General features: G+C 38.5%; 2 protein-coding genes across 2 annotated transcripts; one reads left to right on the top strand and one right to left on the bottom strand.

Annotated features, from left to right (window-relative positions):
* The first annotated feature begins 366 nt into the window (after positions 1-366).
* On the top strand, positions 367-3920 carry LOC106648592 (ATP-dependent RNA helicase Ddx1). The gene is made up of 12 exons (XM_014365593.2): positions 367-471; positions 581-632; positions 696-880; positions 965-1164; positions 1225-1695; positions 1776-1945; positions 2007-2169; positions 2236-2419; positions 2490-2783; positions 2839-3056; positions 3150-3270; positions 3350-3920. Exons 1-12 carry the CDS (start codon positions 456-458, stop codon positions 3460-3462), a joined length of 2187 nt encoding a protein of 728 aa, XP_014221079.1. The 5' UTR covers positions 367-455; the 3' UTR covers positions 3463-3920.
* Positions 3921-7405: 3485 nt separating this feature from the next.
* Positions 7406-18985, bottom strand: LOC106648594 (guanine nucleotide-binding protein G(s) subunit alpha). The gene is made up of 10 exons (XM_014365595.2): positions 18362-18985; positions 18196-18268; positions 17250-17304; positions 17048-17167; positions 13441-13538; positions 10154-10208; positions 9999-10072; positions 9737-9916; positions 9444-9648; positions 7406-9193 (listed from the first exon to the last, which is right to left on the bottom strand). Exons 1-10 carry the CDS (start codon positions 18498-18500, stop codon positions 9047-9049), a joined length of 1146 nt encoding a protein of 381 aa, XP_014221081.1. The 5' UTR covers positions 18501-18985; the 3' UTR covers positions 7406-9046.
* Positions 18986-20457: the final 1472 nt, after the last annotated feature.

Here is a 20457-nt window from a genome sequence, read left to right on the forward strand (position 1 = left end):
ATGATGTAGTAGTAAGTTAAATTTTCCCTTCAATTCATGATGCAAGTCGAGCTCGGATACGAGTACAAGTGAGCTTTGCGGGAAAATCATGCATATAATAATCTATTATTCACCGAAACTCCGAGTAATATCATTTTTTCAATTGGCATATCTATCGAAACCAAGACCTACTTCGTTCATCTTCACGCAAATTCGTACCACTTTTCAAACTAATTATTTTTCATGAAAGAAAATTTAAAGCTCATTCAAGCTTAATAAGCGCTATATTTGGGTAACATTTCAGATCCTGCAATTTGCGAATTCTGATTGGTTGCTGCTGGAAGCAATGCACATCATACATGCGCCGGCTCTTTATCGACTAACCTGCCAAATCGCATGATCACTGTGTTTTTAAGCGAAATATTAAACTTTTCAAAGTTTATTACGTTTGTTTAACATTTGTAATACCGGCCGAAATGGCTGCGTTCGAAGGTACATTTTTAATTCAATACCTTTCTCAGTTGTCTTGTGAAAATTTTTATTTGATATCCATTATTTTTGTTGGTTGGTTAAAATGTAAATAACGATGAATTTTTTTTAGAAATGGGTGTGCTGCCGGAAATTTCTAAAGCCCTTGAAGAAATGGATTGGACGTGAGTAATGAATGCATATTTGTTTTTTGATTTTTTATACAATTGTTGTTTTAAATTGAATAGTCTTCCAACCGATGTCCAAGCTGAAGCTATACCATTAATTCTTGGAGGTGGTGATGTTTTGATGGCTGCTGAAACTGGCAGTGGTAAAACAGGAGCTTTTTCAATACCTGTTTTGCAAATTGTCTGGGAAACTGCAAAAGACTTATTATCTGGAAAAACAAGAAAATCAACTTCTTCTTCTCAATGTATGTAATTAATTATTATCATCTGAGATGAGTCTCTCAATTGTAATTATTGTTTTACGTTCAATGTTCATTTTTTATATTCAGCACCAATTTGGAGTTTAAGTGTTCATGATAGAAGCAATGCACTATCTATAACTTCTGATGGTCTTAGATGTCAAAGTAGAGAACAAAGGGAATGGCATGGTTGTCGAGCCACCAAAGGTGTCAAAGGTCCTGGATTATATTATTATGAAACCATCATTAATGATGAAGGTTTATGTAGAGTGGGATGGTCAAATTCTCAGGTTAGTATTTTGTTCAAGTTATTCTTCCAGATTTTACTAAAATTTGTATTTATAATTAAGGCCGCTGTAGATCTAGGAACTGATAAATTTGGATGGGGCTTTGGTGGAACAGGAAAAAAATCTAACTCTAAGCAATTTGACAATTATGGTGAACCTTTTGGTAAAAGTGATGTTATTGGTTGCTTGTTGGATTTGAACCAAGGAGAAATTCGATTTTGGAAGAACGGAATTGATTTAGGAACAGCTTTTAAATTGAATCATCAGCAAAAGTCTGAAGCTTTTTTTCCAGCTGTTGTGGTGAAAAATGCAGAAATAGCATTTAATTTTGGAGCACAACCTTTTAAACATCCTCCTAAAAATGGCTATGTAGCTGTATCTGCCGCCCCAGCCAATCAGATTATTTCAAATCCAAATTCTGCTAACACACAAATTCGTACTTCTGACAAATCAGTAAATAACAAGGGCCCAAAAGCTATCATTATCGAGCCATCTCGTGAGCTTGCAGAACAAACTTGCAGCCAAATTGAAAAAGTAAAAAATATTAATTTAACCATTTTTCAATATAAAAAAAATAAATTTGAACTAAAAGTTGAATGCATCAATTTTTCCAGTGTAATAAGTATATTCAAGATCCTCCTGTATCAGTATTATTAGTTGTTGGAGGAATAAGTATTAAAGATCAAATAAATCAGTTGGGACGTGGTGTTGATATAGTAGTTGGAACTCCAGGTCGTTTAGAAGCATTAGTACAAGATGGATACGTATCTCTGGATCAGTGCAGGTACCTATTATTTAAAATTCTATTCATTTTACTCCAAAATAACATTTAAAATTGTCATTAGATTTTACGTCCTGGATGAGGCAGATGGTCTATTAAAGCAAAATTATGGACCTATGATTGAAAGGTTACATAAGGCAATGCCAAAAATGTCAAGTGAAGGAAATAGACTACAAATGATTGTTTGTTCTGCCACATTGCATGCTTTTGAAGTCAAAAAAATGGCTGTGAGTATTTATTATATTTCTCTTGGAATTGAAAAGGTGACAAAAGTTAAAGTATCATAATTTTAGGAAAAACTCATGCACTTCCCTACATGGGTCGACTTGAAAGGAGAAGATGCAGTTCCAGAGACGGTACATCATGTAGTTGTAATGATAGATCCTCAAAAAGATGATTCTTGGCAGCGTATGAGAAGACACATTCAGACCGATGGTGTTCATTTACAAGATAGTCATAGAGCCATTCAAACAGCAGGCATTTATCTTTTATAATCTTAAACAGTACTTCTTCCTTCATTTTATTCACAAAATGAATTCTATTTCAGAGGCCAAGTCTGAAGCTGTTAAGATACTCAAAGGAGAATACTGTCTCAGAGCTATTAGAGAACATAAAATGGATAGAGCAATTATTTTCTGCCGTACTAAAATGGACTGTGACAATTTGAAACGATTTTTAGATGGCATTCAGGATAGAGAATTGTCTAGTGTTTGTTTCCATGGCGATCGTAAGCCCGATGAACGAAGAAATAATCTCAATAAATTTAAACGTGAAGAAGTTCGATTTTTAATTTGCACCGATGTAGCAGCTAGAGGACTCGATATTTCGGGCTTACCTTTTAGTGAGTATTTTAGCAATCTATCACAAGAACAATTATAGAAAAATATTCTTTCTAGTTATCAACATGACCCTGCCCGACGAAAAAACGAACTATGTCCACCGCATCGGTCGAGTTGGTCGAGCAGAGAGAATGGGTTTAGCCATATCATTAGTATCCAGCGTACCTGAGAAAGTTTGGTATCACGGTGAATGGTGTTCAAGTAGGGGTCGTAATTGTTCAAATACCAACCTTACTGAGCAAGGTGGTTGCTGCATTTGGTACAACGAACCGAGGGTATTTATTTTTAAATAAATGATTTCCGATAACTTTAAAATAGATTATAATCAAGTAAATTATAATAAAAATAATTTTTTAATTTTCTTTTAGCTTTTAGCCGAAATTGAAGATCACTTAAATATAACAATACAAATTGTCGATAAAGACTTGAAAATACCCATGAACGAATTTGATGGAAAAGTTGTGTATGGTGAAAAACAATTGAACAGAGGTATGACTAATTTTTTGGCAAATTATTTTTTTACAATGAACAACTTAATAATTAGTGAATCTTAATGACTTATAATTAGGTTCAAACTACGATTATCACGTACAAGAAATGACGCCATCAGTTGTGCATCTTCAGCGTTTAGAAGCTGAAGCTCAAGTAACATATTTAAAGAGATTTCATTTAGTTGCATAAAATTTATTAAAAATTCTTGAAAATTTTAATATTTTTAATACCATCAAGTGTAATTTGCAAAAAATATAATGAATAATTCTAATAATAAGTTATCATTAGTTAAAGCATGGATGGGCAAAATAAATCTAATCATATTGCCTTTTTGTTGTATCTCGTTTTTTATATATTATTATTCTTTTGTTGTTTTCCTTCTTCATAGTGGATCTTAACATATAATATTATCATTATAATGATTTTCTTGAGTGTTTTTATTTGTTTCTGCTCATTTTCAATCGCTGCGCAGAAAGGGCTTATAATATATATATATATCTTTATAACATAGTTTTATATTCACCATTATATGTATTTATTTCAATCGTTGATGCGCTGTGTTTTTTATCATCAGTTCCATAATTTTTTTACGCGGCGCCAACAATATTTTTTTTTTTATTACGTTTTGTTGATTCACAGTGGACATTCCATGAATTGAGAGAAAATCATCTCACGAGGAAAATAAGTGGAAAAATGAATTGCGTATGACGCATAAGAGAACGTTGATTATTGGCTAATTCTTCGAGAGGATGGAGTTCAAGAGACAGAGATAAAGTATGAGCGACGATGAAATACGGAGGAGACATGGTGTTACCGTTGCGTCCTCGCGTAAGCCATCGTCTCTTGAATAACGTTATACACATATGCAACTCAAACGCGTTTTGTTCGAGGCCAAAAATATATCTCCTAATGTGCCAATCAAATAATCAACGAGTTTTTTAAAAAATTTGAAAAGCTAAACGCACGTACATGCTTACGTATTTGTATGTAATAATATTCACATAATTATTATTCAATATCTTTGTTTCTTGTCCTCTAATTTTATCACGCACTCGATGAAATCCTCGCGCAAATTTTTAATTCATTCCTTAGTATTTGCTCCTTTATCATTCATCTTTACAACAATCAGATAAATTGCAAATTGCCGAATTTTTATATATTATATATATTTCTTTTCTTTTGTCAATCGTCGTAATCGTGATAAATCTTGCACACGCGCATCTTGTTTGTTTATGTGTAAAGTCTGTATTTTTGGCGCAATCCGCTAATCGCAGTTTTTTTAATTACGCGCGCTTACGCAGACTCACGTAAAAATGGCACGCACAGCGATCATATTATTTAAGAAAAGAAAAAAGTATAACAAAGTTTGCTCCCACGCCGCATTGTATGGATTCGAAGACAACATTTATGTGTGCACACTCTCACAGCTCACCCTCATGCGTATGAACTCGCACTCGCACATATACCACGGGCTAGTAATTATTTCATTATGTTCTTTTAGTATAAATAATGTTTACCGATGACTAATTTTTCTTTCTAATCACATATCCATTCATTGTTACACTTAGTTTCCGCATTGTAATAGTATATATTGGTGTATGGACAATACAGAAAAAAGTGAGATTGATTTCAAAGATAGGATGAGGAAGGATGAGATTTTTTATACTTTCTCTATCTAAACGGAGCACGCAGTTATTATAACATTATCACTTATATTTTATACTTCATTAGTTTTCTTCCGTCTCTTTTATTTATACATTTATATCATAATTAATATAAACAATTGTGTTAGCAGTACCATATAATTCATAATTATAAACATTATTGTAAGAACATTCATAAAAATTATGATAAAAATATAAATAATAATGATATAAGCAACAAACTCATCAGTGGTTAGTTATGATAAAAAACGTACGATTGATGCATTTGGTAAAAATGATTGCGCGAGACATTTGTGACAGACGAGATTAATAATTATGCACACATTTATTCATGGTATTTATGCAGGAAAAAGTCGAGTCAATATTTTTTTTTCTTCGTACTCCTTTACTTACTCCTCACTAGAAATTTTTTATCAAACAGTCTTGCGGAGATTTTCAATATTTTTTTATCTCAACCCAGTCAAATCGAGTCAAATTGAGAGAGAACAATTTGTATATGATATACGTATGAGTACAATCGAAGCGAATGTTATAGCGGCTTTCGAGAAGTGCTTTATGGTTGTTTAAATTTTTTTTTCTAATTGACGTTGGAATTTTATACAACTTCGAAAATTTGCACCAAATCAATGACTTTGATTACTTTTGATTTTACTTATTGATAAAATAAGCGTGGATGAACGTATATAGATATATAAATATATACATGTATTATATTGCAACAAAAATCACAACTGCTTATAAATCATAATATTTATATTTAATATATTTTTGGTCATCTAAGTTATGATCAGTTGAAAATAAAAAGATAAATTACATTACAATCAAGAAGTAAACCACATTCTGTTTGCGATAACGCTTGTACGCGCTTTTTGATTCTCGAACGTGATTATTTTTAGCCAAATTGTGCCAATACAATAAATATATTGTCGCGTTTGCAGTACGAATGTTATGTTCTGGCAAGACTCGATTATAAACGATATTTAAAATCTATTGAGTGTTAATCTAAAGTTAAAACCCTTAGTATTTGGTTTGATGTTTCAAGAAGTGAATATATATTATTACGTTGTGAAATGAATTATTGACAGTTAAAATTCGATTTGTGTATCATTCTCGGTTAAATGAAAAATTTAACAGCACGGCCAAGCAAAATCGACGTACAGTTTTTTATCTAAAAAAATTATTTTATTCAAATAAGAAATATTTTAACAATGCCTCTTTTCATTAGCCAACAGTTTATCAAAAAATTCAACAGACAGATGTTTGCGTATAAACAAATTTTCGTAAATACAGTATTAAAAATAAGCGAACTTATTATTGATCAACAACGAAATAAAATGTAAACACAAAAACGAAATATACAATCATAGACAATAAAATAGATTTCGGCAGTTCTCTTAATAATAGTCATAAAATGATAACATAATCATAATGTATAATAATAATAAAATATTAAAAATCAATAGCGATAAGCGTTATCTTTTTTCTTTTGTAACATATACACGTATAATAATAGTATGTATTTATAGCAGAGAAGTTATAGAAGAAAATTGGAAATTGCACTTCATGAGAGCAAGTATGATTATCGATTAAAGTAAAAGCAATCAGTTTCACTTCTCTATGCAAAATTGCAATACACCTAAGAACTTTAATGTTCTTAAGATTGTCACAGTCGCCGGTTTTTGCGCACCTTAAAAATGGCGTATTTATATATGTATGCGCCATTGAAATATACTACCATCGTGCTTTACTCTTGGTTCTATGTTTTTTTTCATTCTCAATGCCTCTTGGATCGAAAACATCGTATCATATAATCGAGTCACGCAGATTTGCAATAAGAAAAAAAAGAAAAGAAGAAATCGAAATAATCAATACATATAAACGTAAATACGAAGTATGTGACATCAAATTTGGCTATAGAGATATATACACGAGACATCGAATTTGATTGGTATTCGACTTGACTCACATACTTAACGTAAGAATCTAAACACGAGTGCAAGCAATTAGCAATCACACAAATGCAGTTATTTTTTTGCATGTTTGAGTTTACTACAATTAAAACGCTCCTCGAAATACTGTAAAATCTCACAAAATACTCATTTTCTTCACAGTAAAAAGGCGATTATATAGCTTTGAGAACACTGCGCTACAAAAACTTGGGCTCACAGTATTTCGTTCTATCTTTTCTTTTGTTCTTTTAATAGTAAAATAAATTAAATCTAGATTTTTTTTATAATAGATTACGCAATTATTTTCAAGTGTGGCCAGGTATAAATATGCCTAGGGGTGTGTGAGTTTACGTTTGTGTTGGTGTGTAATGTGTTTAGTTGGATGACAATTTTTTTTTTTAAATAACGAGAAGATTGGCCATTATTTAAACTATATCCAACCAATCGAAATGGTATAGTAAAACGGAAAAAAACGGATTTTACTTCAAAGATGATGTATCGTAAATCTTAAACACAGAATCGCAGAAGAATATCAATCTGGTATTTATTTAGTGCACGTTTAAAACTTTTCCAACAAGTAAAAAAGATTCACAATAAATGTAAAAAAAAGACTTTGATTTTTACAATGCAACCAAGTACGCAATGAGAATGAAGGCGTTCGAGTTATCCTCGAATGAATATTGCAATGATAACATTTCTCAAAAAGAATTTTCACTCTCCTGGAGGTGAGTAAGGTACAGACACGGGCAATATCATTTTTTACATATAAAAAGAGATCATCACACACTTCGACTCCAAAAATTTTCCTTCATTTTCCATGCGTAATGTGCAAAATGTCGAGAAAAGTTCGCTGAAAATTCGTTTTTCTCGTTTGGACTTTATCTAAACGACTATACAAATTTATCATATTTAGCCAAGACTCGCATTTTCAAACGCGATATGACGGACAAATTGTTATTTGTTTGAACATGCTATACATATCTCTGCTTCGACTGTGTACTGTTTATTAATCGTGTAAATAAATGAGAAAAAATAATATCCGACAGTGTTGATTGTTTTAGTAGGTTCATACGTTCAATATAACTTCTTGCCTGTCATTAAAATGTATTTATACGTATTTAGATGCATGTATCATGATACATCAGCATCCAAGATGAAACGTGGCCCACTAAATATTAAACTATTACAATATTTCATTGCTGTTCTTTTTACCTGTGTTTTATAATTTATTAATTTCAATCTTTTTTCTTGTACGCATATAAGTCTAAGCGATTACCCTTGGAATAATCGTATAAGTAATACATCGCAAACGTATACGTATATTTCTCACCAATTATTAATTAATAAATTTACGTACAATAGCTATTTCATTCGCACTCTGATTTTTTTATTTACGCTCTAACTTTGCAATATTTAATTATTTTATAATTTATTGTTTGTTTCTTTTCATTTCAAGTTGAGTAGACGAGTTTTCATATGATAATCGTTTATTGTTATTATTATGTAATATTTGTTTATATCAATTAAATGGCGTTACAAATTTTTTTGTCGTCATCGCTTGCGATGAATAATGAATCATTTTTTATATATACGTGTAAATTTCCGTATGATGTATGAAGAATATGTGTGTGTATATATTTTATAATACGTATATGCTATGTAGTTTGTTTAATGTTGATGTGTGTTGTGTGAGTGTACGCTTTTTTGACGAGGTGAAAAAATGGAGAGCCCACCCAAGCTCCCCGGACCTCCCGAAAGTAGGTAAAAATGGCGTTTTATTTCATTTAATTTCATAAATATTATCGTTAGCGCACACGATCACTGGCCGCATTTGCGAGTGACTTGGATTGATCGGTGCTTATCCGGAGATGGTTGTGCGACGGTATCGAGTAACGGTTTTGAACGATCGTACTTGAGCGCCACCAAAGCTAATGTAGACGATGAGTGGTCGTAGTAATCTTCTGGCCACCACGACGACGTGGTTGGACAGTATGTAGCTGCTTCGACTCTATCTGGATTCATCATCAGCTCGCCGACAGTATAACAATTATCAACATTTTGACGATGATTACGATGCTCATCATAATCATAATCCAAATGACAATAATTCATAGTATTATTTTTAACACGTCGTTTGAGATGTGTAGGGGCTCGAATAAGTCACAAAAGCTCGTATTGCCTGAGATGCATTCGCTGAATGATGTCCCGACAGTCGTTGAATACTCGCTTGATGTTCTCCGTATCGACGGCGCACGTAAAATGTGGATAACAGTAGTGTTTGCCGTCGCCGCTCGCCGTGCTTATGCGCTGGAAAATTTCAAGGAAAGACGTTTTAATTAATCAGCACCGCGTTGAATTTACGGAGGCTAGGGACAGAAACGAACTCGCGAAATGTTTCGATTTCGATTAAAAGCAATCATCACAAAGATGTACTTTTTAAGACGAATAGAGAGTAATTGGGCTTTTTTGCCGAAAAATCATTGTTTTCGCAAATAAAAATAGTGATTTTTCGTACAAGTTGTGTGTTTTATGAATGAAAAATGATTTATATTCTTACTAGAAATTCGTCCCTAATAAAGTACTTGGCCCTAATGACTTCGGGTGCCTCGCCGGGATCAGCAGCGACGCCAGGCTCCGTTGGCGTGAGATACCTGCCGAAATCAGGAAAATAGTCTTCTAATTTGTGCTTGCCCGCCTTTATTTTTTCCGCGAGCAGATCTTGTTTGTTTAAAAACAAAATGACCGATATTGTGCGAAGCCACCTGGAAAAAGAAAAGACGAGGAGTTGATTGATGTAATCTAGTCGGCGAAGCGAAGCAATTAGTCGCAACGAGTTTCAAGCAAACGCACCGATTGTTCCAGATACTTTTGAATAAATCGAGACTCTCCCTTAAGCGAAGCTTGGTCGGATCTTCTCTGAGCACCATATTGTAGCTGCTGCATGCCGTCACAAATATAATGGCTGTAACGTCGTTGAAGCATTGTATCCACTTTCTTCGCTCGTCTCGCTGACCACCCACGTCGAACATGCTGAAAAATGTCAAACGAATGCCGAGTGAATGTCAAATGAGCGCTTCGATCACAAGTCTATCGTCACAAGTCAGCTACTCACTGAAAGTTTACTTTGTCCACTTGAAATCGCGTTTCGAAGATACCAGATGTCAAAACACGACATCTAAGTATATCCTGCAACACAGCGAACAAATTTTCATTTCAATTATTCAAAGGCCATAAGTCGAGTAAAATTAAATGAAAAAAGGTTCTTACTTGTTCCGTGGGTGTGTAGTCTTTTTGCTTTACGATGGCTACTTTGTCTAAGAAGCTGTAAGAAAAGAACAAGTGGTGAGATTTATATGTCGTTCAATCGCAGCCGAAGGGGATTACAGAAACCGCGAGCGCGTCGATCGAACGAAAAAGAGAATGCGAGAACGAGTCTACTTAATTTTCATTTGCTATACTGGTCGAAAACCAGCGGATAGCACAGGTTTACGCAAATTTTAGCACTTGCCAAAATCTTGAACGAGATTCATTAGAAGCTTTTTTATCATCGTTATAGAAGCCATGGCATTTTCTCTCATTAGAAATGTTCTAAATCTTAATTTTCATAGCTGCACCCTTGAAAATTTACACTTTTTAACATCCATGTTTCGTTTAAAAAGAGAAAATAAAGTCGCAAGATGTTTGGCTTACTAAAAACTAAGATCCGCTTAATATATTCTTGCTACAATGATACGAGTCTTTGTAAACATCAAGACGACGAATCGCAAAGGGGCATCGTATTGAAGTAATGATCAGGAGCTTTCGCAACTTTCGTTATCAAAACATGGTCGTGATGTTATATTTTATACGGTTGTATGTGTATGTGACTGTGTTCGCTCGAGGCTATAACAATAAATGCCGTGTAATATAGATTTCGAGCTGACTCTCGCCATTGGTCAATTATTTTATTGTTGGAATTTTTCATATTTTTTCTCCCGAGTACAATGATTTAGTATTGTAAAATTGACGTGGCGCACGAGTAAGCAAGGTTACTCTGGGTTTATAAAAAGATTTTTTGAGCTGCGTTGAGTTATAATAAGTCGGCGAATTGTCGGTCGGCAAGAGAACGAGCAAAGCCAAAGAGAGCGAGCTCGTAGGCTCTTATTAATACGTATTGCGAGGAGAACAATGATTATGTATACTTTTTTTCACACAAGATTTGCTATTCTTTGTCGAATGCATTTGCTCGTTCTTGACAAGAAGCTGCTCAGAGCTTTAGGAGCGATATGAGCCTACTGCAAGCGTATTTTTTACTTTTGTTCGACCAAATAAAATTCAACACGAATGCAAGTGGAAAAAAATCCTTAAGCAGTATTTTAGGAAAATAATAAATTAAGTTGTAATTAAAGTAGTATTTAAATAGAAGGGCTTGAAAGAAGAGCTCATCGCTGTTGAGTGCGTTGAGTAGAAAAAGATCAATAGCTCTGGTTTCTACTCAAGTTTAGCTTTAATTGTTTACACAAGTCTTATCTCAATTAAGCTTGAGCGAAGTAAAGAAAAATTGAAGGAAACGTTGAAAATGAAGAGAGTCGAACGTGAAAAAAGGCGGGCTCGAGTTAGAAATCGGAAGGCATTGCGGAGTAGAGGCAAATGATGCGTACATGGCTTGAGTGTATGTTTATATACGGAGAGTGGAGCGCATTCTCAATGACATGTATGTGTGTTTTGTGTGTTTGTAATGCGTGTACAAAGTGAAATAGTCAAACGAGCAGCGATATCAAAATGAAGTGACTGGCAGAAAGAGACGCAGAGAGAGAGAGAGAGAGAGAGAGAGAGAGAGAGAGAGAGAAATGTGTACGAAGAGGAATGCAGCAGCGCGCTCGTATTAACGATCGAGTCTGGCTTTATAAATTGATTGATGCTCGTTTAGTTAATTGATCAAAGTTGACGAAATTACGCCGCAGAACGATGACTCGGCGCAATTGCAAGCAATATCAGAGAGAGAGAGAGAGAGAGAGAGAGAGGCAAGCTTATAACGTAATTCAGCAACGATCATGCAACGTTGCTCGGTCGCTATAGTTTGCCGTAAGCTCGAGCCTACGAGTATGCGAGACACGAGTCGTGTGTCAAAAAAGCCTCTGGTCGCTCTCGCTCGTTCTAAGCGAGTCGATAAGTTTAATATGCATCGATTTTGTTTCCCATAGTTCGGCTCGGCCAGAAGCTTTGTGGGCGAGCAGCGAGCTCCCTTCTCCCGTAGGCCGTCGTCTCACTGCACCGCGCGCGAGTTATATATATACGGCGCGAGTCGTAGAGTACGCGGGCATGGCCAGCTACAACGAGCGCCGGCGATGTTTTATTATTATATATATATATGTACACATAGCGCGACCTTTCAATCGAGCGGCTCGATGCAATCGCAAGCGCAACAGAGAGAGAGACTTTTTGCGCGTCGACACATTGTCGCCGCATTCGCGCTAGCAAACTTTTTTTTTCAAAAACTTTTTCCGAGCTGTATTCTGCCCATATTGCGAGCAATACCGTAACTACTCTTGCGATATGTTGGCATTATCGCAGAACGAGGTAGGCGACGTTGGACTTGTCACCAGCTGCGGTACAATATATCGAATGCAAACTAATGAATGAGTCGAGTAAAGAAGCAAAGAGAAAACAACGAGAGATAGTTTCATCTCTGTGTTATCCGCGACTTTGGAGGAAAAATAAAGAATCTCGCGCGAACAATGAGGAATTAGTGCCGAGGAAACACGTATTATTGTAGGTCGGGCGTGCACGAGGCACAAATTAAAAGCACATGACAGTCGAGCTGGCGAGTTCTTTTCTCTCTCTCTCTCTCTCTCTCTTTATTTACGTTTCGAGTCGTGGCTGCAGCAGCAGCAGCAGCAGCAGCGTTTCGGCCTCGTACTACTCGAGAAAAATTAAAGAGAATCTCGCTCGAGTCCCAATAGATATGGGCCAAGCCAAAGAAATGCTCTCGGTCGGATGCTGGAGCTTCGGGTCATCGACCAGTCCCTCTCTCGGCTTGTCCACTTCATCGGATTTTCGTTTCCTTTTTCAAGAGAGCAGCAGCAGCTACGCGACGGTATCGTGCGCGCGAATGCATAGCTTGGCTGGCTATAGGTAAATGCACGTACACACCCAGCAAGTGTGTGCATCTGTCGCGCGCGAGATAGCCGCGCCAAGTAAGCCGAGTCGAGAGCGCAGGCGCGTCCGCAAGCTCTCTTTCTAGCTGCATAGGCTGCAAGCATACACGCATCGTGCTCACGAGCACCAATCTCGATATGTGTGCTCGCGCGTGTGTGTATTATGAAAACGCTCGAGTTATTTTTAGATGGACGTTGATGAACGCTTTTTGCGCGATCTGACGCTACCGCCTGTATACTAGTACGTACGTACGCTCGTATAGGTAAACTACGCCACGCCGGTAAATACGCTAAAGACCCTGTCTTATTTTTTACTTTACTTTTTTTTCCTTCTTTACTCTTTCTCCGTTCGCTCGCAATCCTACCTATGCAATTATGCATCGATTGTACGTGTGAAAAAAGATGTTGGACACTCACTATTTGGCGCAGTCGATGAGTTGATACTCGTTGCTCCTTTCGAAGCTCTGCTGCACGCCTCGGTCCTTCCAAAGCGCCTCCACCTTTTCGTAAAACTCCTGCAAGCAGAGAAAACGAAGCAATTTTTAGTGCACTGAATTAAGTTCAAAATCGTCTAAGCGCGCGCCTTCTACCAAACGAAATGACATGCAAAGAAAACGGAGCGAATGCCCGGATAACGGGTGAAATTCAGACAAACGGGCGCGTTTCTTCTTTTCCGACTACTTTTCGACTTGATTACTTTCGACGCATCGTATTTCGGCGATCGTAAATGATAATTGCAATTTGCAGTTGTTGTTGACTCGAGCGTCGATCTTCGCGACTCAGCGACAACTCGTATGTTTGTTTGTATGTGTCGAGCGATCAATCGGCTATATAATAATTGCCTCTCGATGCATAATAATTCAGCGATATGTAGCCTCTGTACGACGCTGCGACGTGATCGCAAATAGAACAGCGACGAGGTGTCATTGCTTTCTCTCGTACTCTTTCTCGCTCTCCAATACCTATCCCTTATTTTCAAGCGTTATCCCTATATACCTATGTACAGGTCAAGCTCTGTCTCTCTATGTAACATATATTTGTGCACATTGATAAATTCATTCTGCACCGTCGAGAAAACGTAAACAAAGCATAGTGTGGACGCTGCAGCACCTTTCCTATACACCATGTACCATTGTTATTATTGGACGCGTATCTTATGCACACTACTTATGACCTCTACTTTGCTCTTTTTCCGCGTTTTCTCGCAACTACAACCCATGTACTATCCGCACTATCGAACGATTCACTAAAGTTTCTCAAATTCAAAATCGAATATTTCCTCAATTTATATAATCGAAAAATCTAATTGCAATTTTGACTCTTATGTTTTTCTCTGTTCGTAGTGAGGAGGCTTACATTGTCTCGAGTGCTCGATTGACGCCAGTTGCATACTTTAAATCCATTTTTTAACGTAAATGTGCTGGTTTTCGTCAACAGCCTCGATATATGGGATATATTATCTAGACATAGATATTTTTTTTTTATATAATATGTACAGGCAGACTGACTATGTTTCTCGCGGCAATAAGCTACGTGCCATGTTTCTGCAAGTAGCCTCTCCCTCGCTGTTTTTTGGAAGAACGACCCAAGGCTTATATCGCAAAGCAGCCTCCTATAATTTGCCGCCGAGCCTGACAAAACTTGAGGCTCAATGGGCATTTGTACGCGAAGCGCGTCCATATGCGCGTGCTTACCCGAAAAACTCTATTTTCTATAAGCTCATTCCCAAAGGACCATTTGTCGCCGCTTCTTTCTTTTATATAAATTGACTTTGATTAAATTATTACTTGAATAATACATGTAAGCTCGATATTTTTTACGACTGCATTGCCAAATTTACTCTTATAATAATATTAGAAAATGTTGAAATTCTTGAAATTCATCGAATGTACGAAAACCATTGATTTTCAGGGATTTTTTTCGCGATGACTCAACTAATTGAAATTTGGTCCAGAAAGGTAGTAATTACAGTCAGTATTGCAGAGGTTCACAAAGTATTACATATATATATACGCGGAGTGAGCGCGATAAACAAGCATATCGACAATCGAATAACAAATCGTTTTCCGAAAATGAAACTTTTTCAATGATCAAATATTCATTTCATTGATGGATGAAGAAAAGAGAAAAAAAGTGAGATAATCGTAGGTTTTATTTGAAAAGAGATCTTAGACATAAAATTGCATAATTCGGTGAATGATTGGTTGGTTTATTGACACTTATCAAGTAAGCCAAGTAAAATATATAAAATTAGTTGAACAACGAACGAGTTGTTAATGAAATTTTGATAAAAAGCTGATTTTGCATCGGCTATCCACACGCATTTGCTTCACGGTACTCCAATTTTTCTGCAGCTAAATTAATTCGTTTTTCATTCAAAACTTTTCGACAACTTTTATGTTACAAGCGAGTACTAATTATAGAACTGATTCATCTATTAGCTGTGTAGATACATGCGATTTAATCGTATTAAAATAGCCCGAGAAACGATTCGGAGATATCGAGCGAGCGAAGCAAAAAATTCAGAGGGTCAGAAGAAACGAGAAACGGGAGGAAGGGAAAAAAATGGCTCTTCTCCCGAGCGTCACATTAATATGCTCGCGGTATTTGCCAACCAGTCGAGTCGAGCAGCGAAATAGAGCCGGGCAAATGGCGCAAACGAGCGGCAAGAACGGGAATTATGCGCCATATATTTGTGCACGAGATAGGTGTGTTGAGTGTGTGTGTGTGTGTGTGTGCGCGCACGTAGGTGTGATACGTATGCAACTAATTAAAAGCATGCGCGCCTATCGTATTTTTCTCTGCATCATTTAGCGCAGCGTCACGTTCCGTTCTACAGAGCTGCGTCCTACAAGCGAAAACACACGGCCCCCGACGAGGAGAAAAGCTCGCCGCTCCCGAGCTGTCCGAGTCTCAAGCCAACGCTACTACTTGGCTAATTCGTTTCTTTAATTAATAGCTTAATTAATACATCGGCGAGCAACGATAAACAGCCATTACCAGCAAACTGTGTGAGTTGCTCGACTGTTTGCATGATTTATTTGTAGCTAAAGCTCAGTCGAAAGCTGCACCGCAGTAAATTACTCATCGGTAACATCTTTTTTACCCCCGAGCTTTCGGCAAATAAAAAAGTATCAATCCAGAGCTTTGACGCTGTCTATCCTCTCTCTCTCTCTCTCTCTCTCTCTCTCTCTCGCTCTTTGCCTCGAGCAGCGAGCACGCACGCGTTCAAAAATAACTGCACGGAAAAATATTTGACAGTTTTTTTTCTTCATTTTTCAAAACGACCGTTTTATTTTCATCTCGCAAAGATATTCGCTCGTTTGCCTTTTATCCTCGGCATCGGAAATGAAAGATAAATACCACGAGCTTTCGAAGCAGTGCGAGAGGAGCCTGTACGCGTATACGCATTTCGAATCAGGATTAATCCACGTGCTAGCGCACAAACAAAACTTGTAAATAAATCGGCACATTTGAAATTTGAAAAATAAATGATTGCCCGAGCAACCAAGGAAAGTCAACGCTTCGAATTCATTGAGTGCAAAAGAGAGAGAAAGAGAGAGAGAGAGAGAGAGAGAGTAACGGAAAGCCCTCAAACACGGAAGAATACGTTCCTATACATAATTTCACGCTTGGATATTTGTTACAATGCTCTTGTTGTTGGGAAACGTGTTTATTTCACCTGCGAACCCCATTACATCTACAGTGAAACACGCGTGTATAGCTGTGAGCTCTCGATAACAAGCCCCGAGACGGATGGCTCTTTCGTCACGTGTCGTCGATAATCGCTCTCGCGACGATGGTCCATCCGCATTCCGTCGCAGAGGCAAAAATGCGAGCACTGACCCTTATACCGTACGCGTATGCATGGCAGACAATGTTCAACATTTCACTCGCTCTCTCGGAGTTTGAAATATTTTACAATGGTTCGTGCCGATGCGCTGTGTCGAATTTCAGGTCGAGCAAATGACATGGCTTAAAAACACAATGGGAAGCGAGAAATGCGTGTCCGTATTAAACTTACCGGAGGATAATCAAAGTCCGGCGAAGTTGAGACGTCGAGTACGTAGTCGACTCTGCTCTGATTGGCAGGATCTTCTAACGTCACGGGCGGCGTCAATGTGTTCATCGCACTGGTTATCGTCTGCAATAATACGTTAGAATCATCAATGGTCGAGCCTTTGTCGAGAGCTTTTGCTGCGCTTTGCCCCTTTTTTTTAACTTACCACGATGGCATCCCTGATGTTTTTCTTTATATCTTCGATTTTTTGCCGTTTTTCTCTGTAATCAAAAAGTACCGAGTTAATTTCATTCGTTGAAGTGTCATATTTATGTCATAATATAGCCAGTTGAAATTAATCGTCAGCTGCTCGTATAATATGAATAATAATGGCATATTAATGAGTCTATAGATGAGAGGGGATAGATTAAGCGGCAGATTTTTTCAAGCGTTCAAGCGTCTTTTTTTCGTCGATTTTTGTTCGTCGAAATCTCAAGTTTGACTTTTGATAAGAATTGAAAAACATCGAGCAGTGCAGACATCGAACTGTTGGTTCAGATGTTTAAGAAGTGTTTAAGAAAAGAAAAAAATTACGAGTTTACGAGCTTTATGATGACAGCGAAAGTAGGCCAAGTATAGGAGATTTGGCTGAATATTATAAGGTGTACGTAGACAAAAAAAGGCGAGCGTCGAAATGGAGAAAATCGTGTAATTCGGTTGATTCAAATCGCGATCCCTCGAGACACATCTGGAGACAGAAGACGAATCGATAAGCGCTTGAACGTACACGATGAATGCAATTTAAAAAAGCGGCAAAATTAATCGTTTGCAAACTCAATGATTATTTACAAGGAAGAAAAAAGCAGAGCAATCGCTAATGAAAACAAACGCCGTTGAACTTGGTTTGATCATAGCAAGCGTCAAGTGGCGCATTATAATGCGATACCGATGCGATATAAGCGCGCAAAGCTTATAAATGGTCGATTTAATTATATAAACGAATGTACGCGCGTGTCATTTGCTAAATTTGAGTTGGCGCAAAGCGACGAGTCGCTGGCGGTAGATTGACTCGACAATTTCCTCCTTAGCGATGACGAACGAAAGCGACACGGCTACAAGCTAACGAGTCGAACTTTGTTGTCGAGGCAAAGAGGAAAGCGCTCAGAACTCACGTTTCGCTGAAGCCATTGACGTGGAGTATTCTCATCTGCTTGACGATTGTACTTTTGCCGGATTCTCCCGCACCTGCAATAAAAGAGCAATAAAAAGGATGGAGATTAGCAATGAAATCGATGTAAATGTTGCTGTGAGGGGGCTGGCTGAATAAAAGCAACGTACCGAGCAGCAGAAGCCTATGAGTGGCTCGATAGACCTGCTTATCCTTTTGGAGCTGCCTGGTGATGGCGTCGCTGCGCCTCTTTTGGTTTTTGCTGTCATCCTGGCCCTGTTTGCTGCTCTGACTGCCGAAGCACCCCATGACACAGGATAGACAGGCGAGTCCGCCGGCGGCTGCGCTCGCCGCTGCTGCCTGTACCGAAGCAGCGGCAGCGGCTGCGGCTGCAGCGGCCCCAGTACTACTGTCGCTGACGCTCTCGGCTCCAGCACCACCACCTGTTGTAGTAGCCGCTGCTTGTTGGCCGCTCAGCAAGCCGCGTCGGGCCTGAGCCTCGTGGTCTTCCTCGTCCTCGGATTCGTCGCAGCCTCCTCCTCCTCCTCCTCCTTCTCTTTTGCTCTTGTGCTTACGGTGCGGCGACAGCGACGACGTCGACGAATCCTGACGCTGCTGCTGACTGCCGCAGCTCGCAGCTACGACAGCTATATCCTCCTTCACCTGTGCCGACGACAGTGTATAGCCTTTGAGCCGTTGCCTCTTGGATCGAATGCGGCTTGGAACGAGCCAAGATCGCAGCTCCTTTGCTTCTTCTCGTCGTCGTCGTTGTTTACGACCGAGCGATCGACGGCATCGCCGCTACTGCTCCGATTGATGGCAGCTTCTGCAATTTTTACATTTTTACATTTTACAATTGTACGTGTTTGCTTTAAAGCACAAAAAAGGCCAAAAAAAACTGTCTATTTTATCGCGTTTTCTGACTTTGGCTCTTTACTTTGAGCATCGAGGCAGAGACGAGCCGACTCGTATATTCGAGCAAATATTCGCCTCCTCTGCAGCGACTTTCCAGTCTGTCGGCGATGCCGATTCTGCCGTGCGCTGTTTTATTTTTACTTTACTAAATCCAAAGTACCGCCCGATTCGCGAGACTCTACTACTATTCCAGAGAACACAGCAACGACGCTCTAGTATAGCAATAGTAGTAGTAGTAGTAGTAGTAGTAGTGCTCGACACAGTCATCACAGTCATCGACACCGCAACTATTTACATGTACGTTAATTTTGCAATTTTGTCAAATTGTAAGAAAATCTGCTCGTCTTGCAATATTTCACTAGGCGGACACGATTAAATTTTTCTCTTTTATTTCTTCTTTCTCGGGCCGGCATCTAGATCAACGTAAAGCTCCAACTCTGGACAGATACAGCAGCACGGAGGAGATGAACGCTTGGACTCGAAAAAGTCGTGGTCGACTTTGCCGGTCGAAATACGCGATAGGATCTGCTGCGTCAAGTCGCTAAGTGGCGGCGAAGGAAGATGAGCGAAAACGTAGCGACGTTGCAGGCAACTTGCGATCGCGTCGCCTTCTTAGGCGGATCAATCAAAGCGAAGCTACTCTACTACGCGAGTGAATTCGTTTTGAGTGCAATCATATTGTCCTACGGCATAATCGGATTGGCTGTACATATCTTTGAAAAATAATAATAGGCCGAGAAACGAGCTGTGCGTGTGCATTCCGCGACTCGGTAGGATATACACGCGACGAATGACGATGCTCCCACGCATTCCTTAGGTTATCGCGGCGGAGCACGGGAGAATGGAGAAACGACGGAAGGCGGTGGCGGCGATCATATGGTGCGTGCTTGCACAAGCTAAAAACTCACTCTCCCTCTAGGATATCTCAATAATAAAAGAGTTTTCGTCGGCAGCCAATAGTTGTCGCACTCGTGATACGAAAACGACACCGAGCAGAACTCGTTAAAGCTTTGCTCCGAAATACGTTTGTTTTTGTCACTGGCACTGCACACATAACTTATGACATGGCTCGTAAGATGGAAAGCACTAGTTGCAACGAGCGAGTCTCGATGACTCCTGCAACCAACATGTCGTCTGCTAGCAGCGCCTCTCGCACTCGCTCTCTGTCTCGCTCAGCGGACGGTGTGACAGACTCGAACTACCCTTCATCCGTGTACGTGTGCGACTCCGAGTCTATGCTATATACTATGTGTGTAGCTTGCTCAGCGAGCTTTAGCTCCTTGTGGCCTGTGAAAAGCTCATCTCTAGCACTAACCTCGGCTAAAAGCTCACTTTGCAAAGAAATCGAAAG

The sequence above is a fragment of the Trichogramma pretiosum genome, unplaced genomic scaffold, assembly GCF_000599845.2.
Source record: "Trichogramma pretiosum strain Unisexual culture from Peru unplaced genomic scaffold, Tpre_2.0 scaffold69, whole genome shotgun sequence".
Classification (NCBI taxonomy): domain Eukaryota; kingdom Metazoa; phylum Arthropoda; class Insecta; order Hymenoptera; family Trichogrammatidae; genus Trichogramma; species Trichogramma pretiosum.

Coding starts and splice junctions, on each gene's coding strand:
- LOC106648592 (XM_014365593.2), top strand. Junction 1,165..1,224: donor TGGGATGGTCAAATTCTCAG/GTTAGTATTTTG, acceptor TTTATAATTAAG/GCCGCTGTAGATCTAGGAAC. Junction 1,946..2,006: donor GTATCTCTGGATCAGTGCAG/GTACCTATTATT, acceptor AATTGTCATTAG/ATTTTACGTCCTGGATGAGG.
- LOC106648594 (XM_014365595.2), bottom strand. CDS start 18,500: ATGGGGTGCTTCGGCAGTCAGAGCAGCAAACAGGGCCAGGATGACAGC. Junction 10,209..13,440: donor CTCATCGACTGCGCCAAATA/GTGAGTGTCCAA, acceptor CTTTTCTTACAG/CTTCTTAGACAAAGTAGCCA. Junction 9,649..9,736: donor AAAAGTATCTGGAACAATCG/GTGCGTTTGCTT, acceptor TTCTTTTTCCAG/GTGGCTTCGCACAATATCGG.